This window comes from Moesziomyces antarcticus (genome assembly GCF_000747765.1).
Source record: "Moesziomyces antarcticus DNA, scaffold: scaffold_v10004, strain JCM 10317, whole genome shotgun sequence".
Taxonomy (NCBI): Eukaryota; Fungi; Basidiomycota; class Ustilaginomycetes; order Ustilaginales; family Ustilaginaceae; genus Moesziomyces; species Moesziomyces antarcticus.
The window spans coordinates 673,816-688,502 of NW_014639006.1; the positions used below are offsets into that span (position 1 = coordinate 673,816).

General features: G+C 62.5%; 4 protein-coding genes across 4 annotated transcripts, besides 6 other annotated features; 2 read left to right on the forward strand and 2 right to left on the reverse strand.

Annotated features, from left to right (window-relative positions):
- Nucleotides 1-293: 293 nt before the first annotated feature.
- On the forward strand, nt 294-5,380 carry PAN0_004c2366 (ubiquinone biosynthesis hydrox; the record flags this gene model as incomplete). Its single annotated transcript, XM_014802311.1, has 2 exons — nt 294-2,994; nt 3,279-5,380. The coding sequence occupies 2 exons, from the start codon at nt 294-296 to the stop codon at nt 5,378-5,380; spliced, it is 4,803 nt and encodes a 1,600-aa protein (XP_014657797.1).
- A 96-nt stretch (nt 5,381-5,476) lies between these two features.
- PAN0_004d2367 (PIN domain-like protein) lies at nt 5,477-6,598 on the reverse strand (the record flags this gene model as incomplete). Its single annotated transcript, XM_014802312.1, has 1 exon — nt 5,477-6,598. The coding sequence occupies one exon, from the start codon at nt 6,596-6,598 to the stop codon at nt 5,477-5,479; it is 1,122 nt and encodes a 373-aa protein (XP_014657798.1).
- A 564-nt stretch (nt 6,599-7,162) lies between these two features.
- PAN0_004c2368 (uncharacterized protein) lies at nt 7,163-10,735 on the forward strand (the record flags this gene model as incomplete). Its single annotated transcript, XM_014802313.1, has 1 exon — nt 7,163-10,735. One exon carries the CDS (start codon nt 7,163-7,165, stop codon nt 10,733-10,735), a length of 3,573 nt encoding a protein of 1,190 aa, XP_014657799.1.
- A 163-nt stretch (nt 10,736-10,898) lies between these two features.
- Nucleotides 10,899-12,041, reverse strand: PAN0_004d2369 (PX-domain-containing protein; the record flags this gene model as incomplete). The annotated part of the gene is made up of 1 exon (XM_014802314.1): nt 10,899-12,041. One exon carries the CDS (start codon nt 12,039-12,041, stop codon nt 10,899-10,901), a length of 1,143 nt encoding a protein of 380 aa, XP_014657800.1.
- A 464-nt stretch (nt 12,042-12,505) lies between these two features.
- Nucleotides 12,506-12,611: a sequence feature (In-frame stop codon was detected at splice-junction site;~poly-A-binding protein 4).
- An 81-nt stretch (nt 12,612-12,692) lies between these two features.
- Nucleotides 12,693-12,911: a sequence feature (In-frame stop codon was detected at splice-junction site;~poly-A-binding protein 4).
- A 119-nt stretch (nt 12,912-13,030) lies between these two features.
- Nucleotides 13,031-13,103: a sequence feature (In-frame stop codon was detected at splice-junction site;~poly-A-binding protein 4).
- Nucleotides 13,104-13,912: 809 nt separating this feature from the next.
- Nucleotides 13,913-13,994: a sequence feature (In-frame stop codon was detected at splice-junction site;~poly-A-binding protein 4).
- Nucleotides 13,995-14,115: 121 nt separating this feature from the next.
- Nucleotides 14,116-14,159: a sequence feature (In-frame stop codon was detected at splice-junction site;~poly-A-binding protein 4).
- Nucleotides 14,160-14,219: 60 nt separating this feature from the next.
- Nucleotides 14,220-14,650: a sequence feature (In-frame stop codon was detected at splice-junction site;~poly-A-binding protein 4).
- The last annotated feature ends 37 nt before the right edge of the window (nt 14,651-14,687 follow it).

The following is a 14,687-nucleotide window of genomic DNA, read 5'->3' on the forward strand; positions in this document are numbered from 1 at the left end:
ATAAAGCCGACCGCCGATGCTGCCCGACTTTCGGATTTCAAGGCCGCGGTCTTTTTCGCACGAGCGCTGCCTTTTCGCCATCGGGTAAGATCGGTAGACAGATCGCTATCATCGATCGCAGCTGGTGAGACAAGGTAAGCATGACCAAGCCTCGCTGCACTCCACTGCGCCCAAAAAGTTCCGGCTTAGTTGAGCAGCGCCCCCACAGACCTTCTCGCCCTTCTCGCTTTGTTGTTCTCCGCCATCGTGACTTTCATCGTCCACGTCATTCACCGTTTGATCAGGACGCAACAATGTCAAAGTTCGCTTCTACCTCTTCGCCATCGTTGGCTGCGGCAGCCAGCCGGGCGAGCCGGGCCAGACTGGCAGCAAGCTCGACACGGCCAGCTGCTCCTACGCCGCTGCTACACCAACGCACCACGATGCGCTCCCCGCGCTCGTCTCACGCGGCAGCATCGAGCGCCTCCTCGCGCCCAGTGCTGCAATTATCCAACACACTCTTCCAGCAATCAGCTACTCCCAACCGCACGTTTGCCTCAGCCGCCTCGGACACGCTCGACTCGGACATTGTCATCGTCGGCGCTGGCGTCGTAGGCCTTGGTCTCGCCTGCGACCTCGTTGCCTCGGGCGCCGTCGGCGACCCAGCCGCACACGCGGCTGCACCCATCACCATCATCGAGGCCTCCGACCTCGCGCGCCTGCGCAGCTGGACCGCCGACCGCGCCGCCTATCTCGCCTCGCACCCGTCCACCTCCTCCTCCTCTGACACACTCGACTGGGAGAACCGCGTGATCTCGCTCACCGCCGACAACCTCGCTTGGCTGCGCCGCATCGGCGTATATCCCTACCTCGTCGAGCACCGTCTGCGGCCCGTCTCGGCCATGCGTGTCTGGGACGGTCTCTCGGGCGCTCTGCTCGACTTTGACTCGGCCGACCTCGAGCCCGGCGCCGCATCCCAGATCAGCGCAATGGTCGAGATCAGTAACCTCCAACAGGCCATGTTGCGCTTCCTCGAGCAAGGGCCGGGTAAAGATGCTGTCAGCGTCCAGGACGGCGTCAAGGTCGACGCGATTCTGCCGGGGTCCAAGGGGGAGGCGGGCAGTGCGGTGGGGGACAAGGACCCGTGGCCCGTGGTGGGGCTGTCGAGCGGGGAGAGTGTCCGGGCCAGGCTGTTGGTGGGTGCCGACGGGCCCAACTCGCCCGTGCGCAGGTACGCCGGCATCGGCGTCTACGGCTGGGCGTACGACCGCAAGGGCCTTGTGGGCACACTGCGCTGCCACGGCGCCGAGGCTGGAGAGCCTCCCGTGGGCTATACGGCATATCAGAGGTTCCTTCCTAGCGGAACGATCGCATTCCTGCCGCTGTCCGACTCGACCGCATCCATGGTGTGGACACTCGAACCGCAGGTGGCTGCGGCACTCACCATGCTCCACCGCGACACGGCCGGGTCGTCACACGAACCGCTGGCGCGGCTGGTGGATGCAGCATTCCGTCTGCCGTGGGCGCACATCGAGCGGCTGTTCGAGCGTGTCGTGGCGTACACCACCCACCCACTGCCCGAGGGCATCAGCAGGGACTGGAGCTGGTTGTCCGCCGAGATCCCGGACGAAGCACAGTGGGTCGAGCGCGCGCTTGGCGAGCCACTCGTCGAAAGCTCCACCGGCGACGTACCGCCCAAGATCGCCTCGCTCGATGCCAAGAGCGTCGCGAGCTTCCCGCTCAACCTCAAGCACGCCGATGCGTACCTCGGCGCCTCGCTCAATGGCGCATCTTTGCTGCCCTCGGGTCTGCTCGCCGGCGCGATGGCTGCTGTCGGACTTGCACCCCAGGGCGCTGGCCAAGGGGCGGGGCGCGGCCGAACGGTGCTGGTGGGTGACGCGGCGCATACGATCCACCCGCTGGCGGGACAGGGGCTCAACCTGGGTATCGCCGATGTCCGATCGCTCTCCGCCACCCTGCGCAGCGCGATGCAGTCGGGTCAGGATGTGGGATCGTACAATGCGCTCAAGCCGTATGCGAGGGAGCGGTACTGGGAGAACCAGAAGATGCTCTCGGCTGTAGACCATCTGCACTGGCTGTATGCCGGTGTGCCCGTGCCGCTTGCGCAGCAGGCCGATGGCGGTAGACGCCAGCGCAGCGTCGACGGGCTCGTCAAGAGCGCTGCCAAGGAGGTGGTCGGCCGCGGCGTCGTGTGGGCGAGATCCACGGGCCTCGAGGTGATCAATGAGCTCGGATTCGTGAAGAATGCATTTATGCGACAGGCCGGATCGACTAGGCAGACACGAAGCCTGCACTCGTCGCACCGTCCACGAGCCGTTGCCAGGCAGGCGGTGCAGGTCCGCATGCATTCTTCGAGTACCACCGGTCCGTTGGCGTCGGACGCGTATACCGGGGTATCGAACGGCGATGCAGCCACGACCTCTACGCCGTCACTTGCGTCGCTGACGCCATCGCAGCGGCGCGCGCTGCAGGATATGCTGCGCGTCGACCACTCGGGCGAGATCGCGGCGAATACGATCTACCAAGGCCAGGCGGACATGTTTGGGGCGCTGGGCGACCGAGCGAACCGCGATATGGCGGTGGAAATGTGGCAGACGGAGAAAAAGCACCTCGACGTCATGCGCGCCTTGCTACGACAGCACAATGTGCGCCCGTCCTTACTACTTCCTCTGTGGAGCGTTGCGGGGCGGGTGCTGGGTGGTGCAACCGCGCTGCTGGGGCCTCGTAGTGCCATGGCATGCACCGAGGCTGTCGAAAGCGTGATCGGCGAGCATTACGACGATCAACTCAAGGAGCTCGCGACGATCCTCGAGCAGGAGGAAAAGGCGCATCCATCGCTGCCGTTGCTGTCGGACATCATCAGGGAGTTCAGGGACGACGAGTTGGAGCATCTCGATACTGCCGTGGAGCACGAGTCGCAGCAGGCCGCGGGTCATGCGTTGTTGTCGGCTGTCATTGCCGCCGGCTGCCGAGGCGCGATTTGGGTTGCCTCGCGTGTGTGAGCAATGCAAACAGCGTCGCCACAACCTTGAAAGAGTGTGTCAGTGTGGGGTGTGGGGAGTTGCGCCGGCTATGCAGTAGCGCGGGTGGTTGGACCCTGAATGTGCGCCGCAGGCGATCGTCGGCTCGGCAGGCTTAAGCGAGCTTGGACGGGTTTCTGGAAATCAACATGGCGGCCAGCGATGCATGTTCGCTAAGAAGCGCGCCCTCGGTCATGGCGATAAGGTAGCAGCACACTTCGGAGCGGATCGAGCCGTAGCGGATGTCGACGAACACAGTTCGTACTCGAGCATATAAGTATCCACCCTTCACTGTGCTGGTGGATCGTCTCGGCATCCACACGATGCACGCCGCCAAGTATACGCTGATCTCGGCGCTTGTAGCTGCCACGACTGCTTCCCACCTCCCGCACCGGGTGGAGCAGGGACTGGCAGTGCCTCAGATCTGGCGTTCTCCTCTGTTCAAATCGAGCTCCCCCTCGCACGCCTCCTCCTCGGTCAAGGATGGATGGACGTTGTCGCAGAGTTTCCAGCTGCACGAGCCAGCGCCGATGCTCACGTCCTCCGCGCACAGCTGCAGCGTCACGCTCGTCTCGCGATCGTTCGCCAACAGCTACAACTCTCCCTCTGCGCTCGCCTTTGACCCGCGCACCGCCTTCTCTGGTACAGCGTGTGCGGATCCAGACGAATGGACGGGCCTCACGCTCGATGTGCACGGCGAGACGCGCGGCCGCCAGTTCGACCGGCTCGGCACCGTGTGGGTGGGCAACAACGCCACCGGCCAGGGCGTCGAGGTGTTGCGGCTCGACAATCCCGAACCCACCAAACAGGGCGTGTATTGGGACACCAAAAAGGACGTCGGCAAGTACTGGTCGCTCTGGAGCAGGTCTGCCGACGTAGTGTTCGATCTGCCCAACATTGTCGATTCCACCTACACGGGCGCGCTCAACGTCACGCTCAAGCTCACCGCCTCGGTGCAAGGATCGCTCAGCCGAGCAGGCCGAAAGCGCGCACACGCCGGTCGCATCCGTGCTCTGCCGCTCAAACAGCGCGCAGCGGACCTGGTCATCCCGCTGTCGAAGCGCCTCGCCACAGCCAACTCGATCTTTACACTCGGCGGATCCGCCGGCAATGGAACCACATCCGTCAAGATCCCGCACAACGCCGCCCGAGCGCTGGTCGAAGTCTACGCTAGCGGCACAGCGGCCGAGGAGTTCTGGTACACTGGCATCCCTGACCGCTTTTTTGATCAGATCCCCGACGCAGCTGCCAACGGATACTATGGCCACGGGCCGTACCGCGAGGTGCAGCTGTACATCGACGGCGTCTTTGCGGGATTCGTCACGCCGTATCCCGTCATCTTTACGGGCGGCGTCAATCCGTTGCTCTGGCGACCCGCGGCCAACTTTGGCACGTTCGACCAGCCGACGTACACGATCGACGTCACGCCCTTCATCGGAACGCTCACCGACGATCAGCCGCACAGCTTCGCGCTTGCTGTGGTGGGCAGCGAGCAAGGCGGTGCGATTAACGATGCAGCGTGGTTCGTCTCGGGCAATGTACAGGTGTACCTCGACAGCTCCGACGAGCGCACCACGGGCAAGCTGGTCCGGACCACGCAAGGGGCCGAGGTGGTCAGCGGCACCGTCGGAGGAAGCGTCAAGGGCGATCCGCTGACGAATGGCAGTTTGGCCTACAGCGTCGGGCTCCAGGTGCCGAGGAGGTTCGCCGTGGCGGGGAGTGTCAAGACCGGCTCTGGGTTGGAGCATGTGGCCGCATGGTCGCAGCATGCCCAGTACGAAAACCGCGGCTTCGTCAATGCGACTACACAGACCAACGACCAGAAGAGTTTCGGCTGGACGCGGTCGCTCGTCATCGACGCCCAGCACATGGACAAGGTGATGGAGACGCTCGATTTCGACGCCATCCAATCACTCGCTGCGCAAGACGCAAAGAACGGGGTGAGCGCGGTGCAGACGGACTACAACTATCCGCTCTACGTCACCTCGTCGCTGTCCGACACCTCGTACGACGCGCGCATCATGGAGCAGTTCGACCGCACCGTTCGTCGCACCGGCCGCAGCACTGCGCAGGACCTCACGCGGATGGTGGGCGACGAAACCACGTTGGTCCATGCAGACAACGTGGCGGCTCTACCGCACGCACTGCTGTCCAAGCGCAACGCAGACGCCGACTCGGTGCTCATCAACGGCGCCATTGCCAATGGAACCGGCACGGCAAGGCAGACGTTCATGTACCGCGATATGGCAGGTGGCACAGTCGACCGGGTCACTAGGACCAACACCACCAACGTGCTCCAGGACAGCCTCGCTGGCAGCATCAGCGCCAGAGCCCAGCCCGGCCAGTTGACCGTAGCCTAGCCGCAGAGAAGAAGCAATGAAAGCATGTGTAGTACGAATGTGAGGTATGATTGCGTGCAAGGGCAGGTGGTGGTGAAATTGGTGGCGGGAGAAGGTTCACTTCTTGCCCTTCTTCTTCGGCTTCTTGTCGTCCTCAGCCTTGCGTTTTGGTGCGGGTGCGCCCGACTTGACGGTGAAGAAGCCGTCGAGACGACCCTGCTGTTTCTGGCTGAGCGACTTTTGGAGTTTCTCGCATCCCTTTCGCACCCTGTCTTCCGAAAAACCCTTGTCCTGGCAGAGGAACTTGACCATGCCCTCGACGTCGGGTGCCTCCCACTTGAGCTCCAGATCCTTGCCCTTCTGCACGTCGGGAGCCTCAAAGATCCTGCGCGCCTCCTGGAACGGCCAATGCTCCGGGATCTGCACCGACTTTTTGCCTTCCTCCTTCAGATGCTCCACGACGTTTTCGAGCGACTTGTGTTCGCGAATGAGCTTGAGCGCGGTCTTGGGGCCAACACCCTTGATGGGGTCGAGGTAGTCGCAGCCAAGCAGGATGCAGAGGTCGATGAACTGGCGCATGTCCATCTGCAGGCCCTCGAGCGCCTTGGGCAGATCCACCTGGTGCACGGGCAGCTTCTTCTGCTCAGACGCAGTGAGGTGCTTGAGCAAGATGGGCGTGCCGAAGGTGAGCGTGTCCATGTCCTCGGATCCGGCGGCGAAGACTTTACCCGCACGCGCGAGCTCTGCACACTGCGCCTCTGCCTCGGAGGGTGCAATGACGCAGGGGATGCCCATGAGCTTGAGCAGCTGGCGCACCTCCTCGTTGTGCTGCCGTGTGGGACGCACCTGCCTGCGCGCGAGCTGGTCCATCTTCTCCACGTCGGCAACGTCTTTTTGCTCCTCCTCCTGCTCGCGCGCCTCCTCGCGCCGCCCGAACCGCTTCTTGAGCAGCTCCTTCTTGAGGTCCGGCGGCGTACCGTCGAAGACGTACATCGGCTTGATCCCGTAGTCGATCATGCGGAGCGTGCGGTAGAAGAAGCCGAGCAGATGCGACGTCGTCTCGCCCGACTCGGTCATGAGCTGCTGCCCGTCGTTCTGACGCACCGCGATCAGGAACTGGTACAGCGACATGGACGCGTCGATGGCCACCTTGCGTCCGAAGTACGTCTTGATCTCCATCTCCTTGATCGCGCCAGGCGCCTCGTCCGAGATGAGCGCGGTGAGGCCCTTGATGCCCATTTTTGTTGTTGCTGTTGCTGTGTCGACGTGGATGTGGTGGGGGTGGGGGGCAAGATATGAAGGAGCAGCAGCGAGAGAGAGAGAGAGAGGAGCAGAGCAGACCCTGAGCCAGAAGGAAAAAAACGCCGCCGCTCCACTCCACTCTCCACATCAATCGCCTCTCTACGCGTCTCGCTGCTCAGCAGCAGCAGCAGCAGCAGCAGCAGCACCCGCGCGGTCCAAGTTACGCGTCGGCCCTCTTCCGCTGCTGCTGACTGAGGCGCTGTCGGAGAGCCCCGCTGCTCGGCCCCAAATCGGCACCAAAGCAGAGTCGGAGCGCGGCCCGAAAAAAGTGTTGGACTCGCGCCACGCACCACTGCGCCCAGAATCGCACTTTCCCAACACCCTCTTCCACTTCATCAGCGGCTCAGCTGCTCCGCCATCTCTCTTGCGGCTTCCGCACCTTTCTGCTCGAGAACGTCGTCGTTTTTCAGGGCTCAGCCACTTCTGCACACCAAGCACACCCAGGCACTGCCAGCTTCAGCATGCTACATCTAGTCTCGCCCGCTTGATGGCACACGCGGCATGGCTCCACCACCTCTGCGCTCCGGCGGCGCCAATGGCGGGATCCACGACGACGAGGACGAGTTCGACTTGCTTTTCGATGATCAGGCACTCCTCGATCCTGAGCTCGAGGAGAGCCTCGCGCAGGCAGAGGCCACTTACACCGCCTCGCAGGCGGTCCAGCCCGCAGCACCCGCTGCTGGCTCTTCGTTCCGCCTCCACACCGACAATGCTCCCGCTCGCTCATCCAACCGCAGAGGCGCCTTTGTACCTCCCGCAGCAAAGAAGCCGCGCCTCGATCCAGGTCCCTCCAGGCTCGGCAACGCGCATCGCCCCGCAAAGCCCTCGTTGCTGGCCGAACCGGGTCCGGACCAGGTGATCGTCCGCGACCTCCGAGAAGATGAAGACTTTGAGGACAAGGACGACGATCAGTGGTGGGCAACCAACAACGCGCTCGATCAGGTGGAAGAAGAGGCCATCCGCATGTCGCAGCACATGCCCACTACGCAACCCAACGGCGACGATCGCAACCACGAAGCACGAGATGCAAGATCAAATCCACACCCGTCGCGGCGTGCTACGACCAGCAAAGCAGCACAGAACGCATCCAAGGAGCCGCCAGATACAAGCCGCGGTGCGTCAGCCAAGCACGCATCTGCAAACGTCGAAACCGACGAGCTCGATCAGCTTCGAGCCGAGATCGAGCGCCTCCGCGCCGCACAGCGCGCGCAGGACGAGACGGTGGACAAGCTCCGGCAGGATGCCTACCGCAAGGCTGGCGAGGTGGCCGTCGTGCGTCAGAACCTCACCAAGCTCAACCAGGAGAACGCCAAGCTGCGCGAGCGCGAGGTGCAGCGCGAGCACGAGCATCGCGCCTCGCTCGAAAGGCTCCAAAAGGACCAGGAAAAACGCCTCCAGCGCCTCGAGACCGAGACCGCCTTCCGCAGAGTAGAACAGGACACCAGCCGTCGCATCTGGCCCTCGAGCGTGGCACGTCTGCCTCCCGTCGGTCTGCGTGACATGGACAGAAGACAGGAAAGCCAGGTCAGAGCCGGCCTCACCACCCCGACCAAAGCCAACCGATATGGGTTACGCGGCAGTGGGAGTTCAGGCAACCGTCAGCGATTCGTAGACACGCCGGGCAACCGCCAAGAACCGTCCACGCCCACACGCTCAGCAGTCAAGCCGGCTCCACACTTCCCCCGGCCTACAACGGCCGCAGGCTCGGCGTCCAAGAGCAAGGCGTTCCGTGGCCTGCAGAACTCGTTTGCCGACTTTGCACCCGTTCAGGAGAAGATCCGTCAGCAAAGAAGCTCACCCACGAAGCCAGGCAGAGCAGAAACTTTGGCTCCAGCCGATTGGGACGCAGATCAGACCGTTCCGATGGATATGCACGACGACCAAGACGTCGTCATGGCAGACGACGGCCATCCATCGCCGCAAGCAAGGCCAGCTTCGAGACCAAGACGCTCCTCCGACTCGCAATCAGCCGGTGCAGAGGCATCGCGCCACAACGAGTACCGCTACCTCGCCGCCGTGTCCGAGATTCTGCACCAACGCACCACCATCGTCTCGCTGCTGCTCAGCCACGAATCTCCCCCGGCTGCGGCTCCCGCTACGTACCCCGCCAGTGCCTTCAACACCTCAGCCTCTGGTCCGTCAGCCCAGGCGCAAGAGACCTCGCGAGCTTCAGGCACGCTCAGCCGACTCATTTCGGCCGACCTGGTGCGCGACTGTCCCAAGGCGGTGGTGTTCCGGTACCGACGTGCGGTCGAGACGCTGCTCGCGCACATGAGCCGCGCGACGGTCATGGAGCCCGAGGAGCGCGAGGATGCGCTGCGGCTGCTGTGGTCGCGCGGCGAACAGGCGGATGCGGACGAGATGGACTTTGCCTTTGCCACGATGCACCTGTCGCATGCGGTGGCGTCGGCGCTCATGGTCATGGCGGGCATCTTGCTGCGGCTGTGCCAGACGGATCTGCTCACCGACGTGCTGCGCCTCGTGTCGTGCCTGATCGCCATCCTGCCCCGCTTCTGGATGGATCTCGAGTGTCTCCAGCCCGACCGGCAAGCGGATCACGACGAAATCGTCTTTTTGCGCGGTCCAGACGCGGACAAGGACCAGGAGGCGCGGGACTTATCGACCCCGATTCAGCTTCGCGAGGTACTCGCGCAGAGCATCAACGACTGTCGGCCTCGGGTGGTCGCAGATACGGCGGATGCCTTGAGTCGCCTTGCGGATGGAGCGGCGCGCAAGGGTTCTGAAGACTGGACGCTGTCGTCCGAGGCGAGGGAAGACCTGCTGCAAGCAGTGGTGGGCGTGTTGGAGGCCATGTCGCAGTGCACGGACACGAGCAATCTGGCGATCGTGCATCCTCTGCGCGTGCTGCAGCGCCACGGCGCTCTGCACAAGCTGCTGCATCCGGAGCGGCCGAGCTGGCTCATCTTTCGCGTGGTGCGCATGCTGAGTTCGGCGGTGTCGGACGCGCCGTTGATTCACGAGTGTCTGGCGTCCAAGGCCGAGAGTGACAGCAGTGGTCGTGGCGGGTCGGTGTCGATGCGGAGCGCACGGTTTCCCGTGCTTGAGGTGCTGGTCAAGCATCTGGTGGACCGTCGCTTCGACCTGCCCGAGAGCGAGTGGCATCGGCTGCACACTGGCATCCTCACGCTGCTCACGCAGGCGGCGCTGCATTCCGCCGACACGGCGGTGGTGCTCGCCGACAGCGCGCCACTGCTCGCGGCGCTCATCCGGTGTCTCTCGCTCGACGCCGACTTGGTCTGGCTCCACAGCAGGCCGACGTTTATGCTGCCCCCGCGGCTGTCCCAATTCCGCCCTGCGAGCGGCGGCAAGGCAGGGTTAGTGGCAGATGCGTCGGGTGCGGATCTGGTGCAGGCGACCGAGCGCATCGTGATGGACACGCGCCTGCTCAATCTGCTGTACAACTACCCGCTCCCCATCGCCAACGATCACGCGCACCGCTTCGATGGCGCAGCAGGTGCTGCGGCGATCGAACGTATGGGTCCCATCTCGCTCGCCACCAAGCTCGACCAGCCCGAGACGTACAGCATGCTCAACGGCATTCGGCAGAGCTTTGTCGTGGCGCTCTCGCGCATTGCCTTCTGCTCCGAACCGGACTGGATCGCGCCCGAGCGCAAAATGCTCGCCTCCCTCCTTCCCGCCCTCCGCCAGCAAGCAGCACAAGCAGCACCAGCAAACAGGCAGGCTGACGACGGCGAAACGGACAGGAGGGACGACATGCAGCCGGGCGATGGATTGGTGGACGAGGTGGAGGAGACGATCGCGGGGCTGGATAGGGTGTCGATGCTGTTGGAGGCGATTGCGGACGTGGCGGGTGATCTGGCGGAGCTCGTGCTGAGTCCCGAGGAGATCGACAGCATCTATGATCTGCTTGCGGCCGACGACGATGGGGCCTCCGAGCACGAAGCTATGAACGTCGATCGGGAGCCGAGCAAGACACGCGACGAGGCGGAGAGCGAGACCGAGTCGGAACCCGAGCTTCAACTTGGCCCGGGAAAGCGCAATGCCAGAAGCAGGGGCGACGTGGATGTGATCGAGATCGACGACTCGGATTGAACGCATCCCATATTACTCGTGCATCTCAATTTGGACCTTGGTGCACACACTTTAAGAATCAATGTGGACCCTTGAAGGGTTAGGCATTTGTGAAGAGAGCTCTGCGTCGAAATGAGAAGATGCGGCCAAAAAAAAGAGAGAGAAGATGATAGGGGGAGCAGGATTACAGCCACTGATCCTTGCTCCAGGCGGAATCCTGGAGGAAAGCAGCCATGACCTTGCTACCCGTCTGGAGCAGCGGATGACCCGCCACGACCTGGAGGAACCTCTCGAGCCCCTCTCTCCTGCTCTCAATAACCTCGTCCGTGAACCTGTTGGTAAACACTTTGCCGGGGAGAGGGGGAATATTGACACGCGTGCTTTCGCGCTCCAGAATATCCCGAAAGTACTCGAAGTCACTATACCTCCTCCTCACCGACGAATACCGCAGCTTGAAAGCCGGAATATTGGTGCGGGTAACAATCTCGTAGTCGGTATACATCTTGCGACCCACGCCGTGCGTGAGGGGATTGCGAACTTCGACCTCGAGAAAGTTTTCGGGTACGCCGTACATGTCCTCCACCGCCTCCCGACGCGGGGTGCTGAGCGAATCCACCCTCGCGAAAGGCGAATAAGCTGGGATGGTGTAGTTCGACGCAGGCAGGGGGTAGCCTGGTGCAAGTTGTCGTGGAGCTGCACCGTATTCGCCTGCACCCGCGGATGAGAATCCCGCCGGCTCGTTGGGTAGCAGTGTCGACGGCGTGTGCGACTGAAAGCGCGATGCACCCGACGTCTGACTCGCCCCCACCTGAACACCGGAAGGAAAAGCAGAGTTGGACGGTGTGGCGGCTGTGGGCGAAGTCGGCTGTCGTTGCTGCTGGTCCGTGGGTGCACGCTGGGTCGGGGCCTGGTCTATCGAGCTGATGGCCGATCCGTAGGTGCTAGGCGAGGACTGTGCGTTTGAATGGTGGTTTTGCGCCGCACCAAAGCCCGAGTCAGCACGCTGCATACGCGGACCCGTCTGCGCCGCACTGCCAAACCCAGCATCCATGGCTCCATCCCCGTAGGCATCCGCCTCCTGCGCCAGGCTTGCACCAAAGTACGGGTTGGCGCCGAATCCACCCTGTGCACGCTCGGACTGCTGTTGATGCTGCGTCGAGAACGAGGTGAAGCCGCCAGTCGAGCCCGAGGCCGGAGCCGCTGCGGGGGTGGATGAGGAGGATGCGCCGGGTGCCGCCCAGGGGTCCTCGTCGGCGTTATCGTTGCCGCCCCATGCCGAGGTGGTGTTGTAGCCCGGAGAGAGCGGGCCTGCGCTGTAGAATGCCATCGTCGCCGATCTTAATCGCCTTGGATGGACAGATGAAGGTGGGAGTCGAGCTCGTTGAGAGGGGAGACGGAAGGATTGGCTCAGCCTCGGCGTGCCGAGTGTTGGCCTCTGCGTCGGATAGCAGCAGCAGCAGCAGCAGCAGCAGCAGCAGCGCGCACACTCCACGCCAATCGACACGCACCCGACGCACCCGGCCGCGCGCACTCAGCAACGAGCGACCCCGGCTCGGGTTGACTCAAAAATCCAACGCGATTCATCGGGCAGTCGACGGCGAAATCGGGCAGTAAAAGTGCGGAATTCGCGTGTCCAGTCGTGCACCGGTCAGTTGCTGCCTCGCAACCATCTCTCTCTCTCTCCACTTTTGTACCCGAGTCGATCTTCCATCTGCATCTTCCGACCCATCACCACCCGTTTCAACTCGTTCCTGCCCATCCTAGCATCGGGCATTCCGAGAGACATTCGCAATGGGCACCATCGGCATCCCCGTCAAGCTCATCCACGAGGCCGTCGGTCACGTCATCACGGTCGAGCTCAAGGGCGGCGCATCCTATCGCGGCACCCTCTACGATGGTAGGTTGACTTGCCCTTTTGCAACCGGTGCAGCAGACATACTGACTCTGATCGATCCACTTTGATGTGCTGAATGTCCAGCCGAGGATAACCTGAACGTGGCCATGAAGGACATCACCGTCACCGCGCCGGACGGCAAGCAGTCGCACCTCGAAAACGTCTACATCCGCGGCAACATGATTCGCTTCGTCATCGTGCCCGACATGCTGCAACAAGCACCCATGTTCAAGCGCATCGGACCCAACGCCATGAAGGGTCGCGGTATCGGAAGCGCGCGTGGACGAGCCACGATTCTGAGAGGTATGTGCCCGTCTCTGGCCCCTTTTGCTGGGGCCTCGCTTTCGTTGCAAGCATCGTTGACTGACTCCGAGCTCTCTTCTTCGCTCTTACTTCTCTCCCTCTCACCTCCGATACAACAGCTCAAGCGCGGCGAGGACGAGGCGGTGCATCTGGGCCTCCGAGCGCAAGTGGCTCGCGTCCGCCTGTTCGGAGGTGATCCGACCAATCCATCCCGTTCGGTTCCTTCAGCGTCTCCTTGTCTCGGCAGCTTTACTCAAGCCCTGTACTTTTAGCACAATCGATTTCCCAGCCATGACTGGCTCCCCACTTCCCACCGCCTGCATCTGACTGGCTGTAGTGGTCGTGCGTTGCTTGTCCATCGGAAGGCTTCCGACGTCTGGATCTCCCGCGCCACGTCGGCCCAACATAGTGTGAGAAGATTTGGCTGCTGCGTTCGGCGTGCCTGTCTCATCCACCTCAAAGACGAACAGCAGCGGTGAGGAGCCAAGACGGCGCCTTCAGAATGCCAATCACACAGCCTTGGGCGGGTTGGCAGTCACTGGCTTCGGTCAACTTTTGGAAGGATGCGTTCCCTCCCCCTTCGTCAGGCTTTGCGGGCGGCGCGCTTGGGCATACGCACAATTTTGTATTCAGCGCCTGTCAGTTTGAATTCGCACGGCCCGATTACACACTTCTGCGCGCCGTGGGGCGGGGCTGAGCACTAGTCGTCGGGCTGGCTTGCGATTTCCAAGTTGGGAAAAATCGGCAGCAGCAGCAGCAGCAGCTTCCACGCCATCTCACACAGTGGGCTCTCTCTGCCCCCAAAGGCCACACTTTCTTTTTTTGCCTGCCTGCCCGTCTCTCTCTCAAGGAAGCGCAGAGCCAGCTTTTCCCGCTGCTGCCGACTCTTTTGTGTCGAGCTCCACCTCAGCCTTTCCACCTTTTCTTCCTCCTCCATCTCTCCTCTACCCCCTCCTCCTCTCCGCCCTCCGCCCGCTCATCTTTCTGCCTTCGACTCACAGCGGCTCCGGTGAAGCATCGCACTCGTTCGCAGTATCCTCACCGACACGCGCTGCACTCGTTCGATCGAACCATCCACCACAGGTCAACCGATCCACTTCCTAGGCTCCAACTTTGCCCGCTTCTAGCCGCACCTACCGCCCGCTTTCAGCACCTATCGGCTTTCGCACATCGCCTACACCATCTTTACCGCCACGACGACTAGTCACCGACTCTACTCGCTGCAATCTTCCCGGCAGTTGAACTAAGGTAAGTGGCTTCTGCATCCCGCCCTTCTTCCGCACACACCTCCGCATCCTGCCATCCGAGACATTTCGCTGCAACAGCTCTGGTAGATCCACGCGTCGACATTACCAAGACCACACTCGTCGGGTCGCCGAGCTTGCACGATCGGCCGTTGACTTTGCCTACGACCGCAATCGCCTATCCAGGCGTGGGTCCAGCGCGGGCACTTCGACCTTCGCCCTGTCGCATCCCGCAATCCGCATCCCGCATCCCGCACCCCGCACTCTTCCCGCTCACTCAGACGCTGAATCTGGTCCTCTGCCCTCTACCTTCCCTCTCATCGTCGTCCACCACCCTCGTTGCCCTTGCATCGCAACAGTCGTACGCATCATCGCCCTCCTCCCACCACGCCATCCTCTCCTCCCGGACTCCAATCGGATTCGCTCAACTCCTCCTCCCAATCACCATCCACCCTCCTCAAACCACCTCGTCGCGTGCCTTGCCAAGGCTGGATTGTGATTGCTGATCAAGTCGGATCTCTTTTCTTATCTC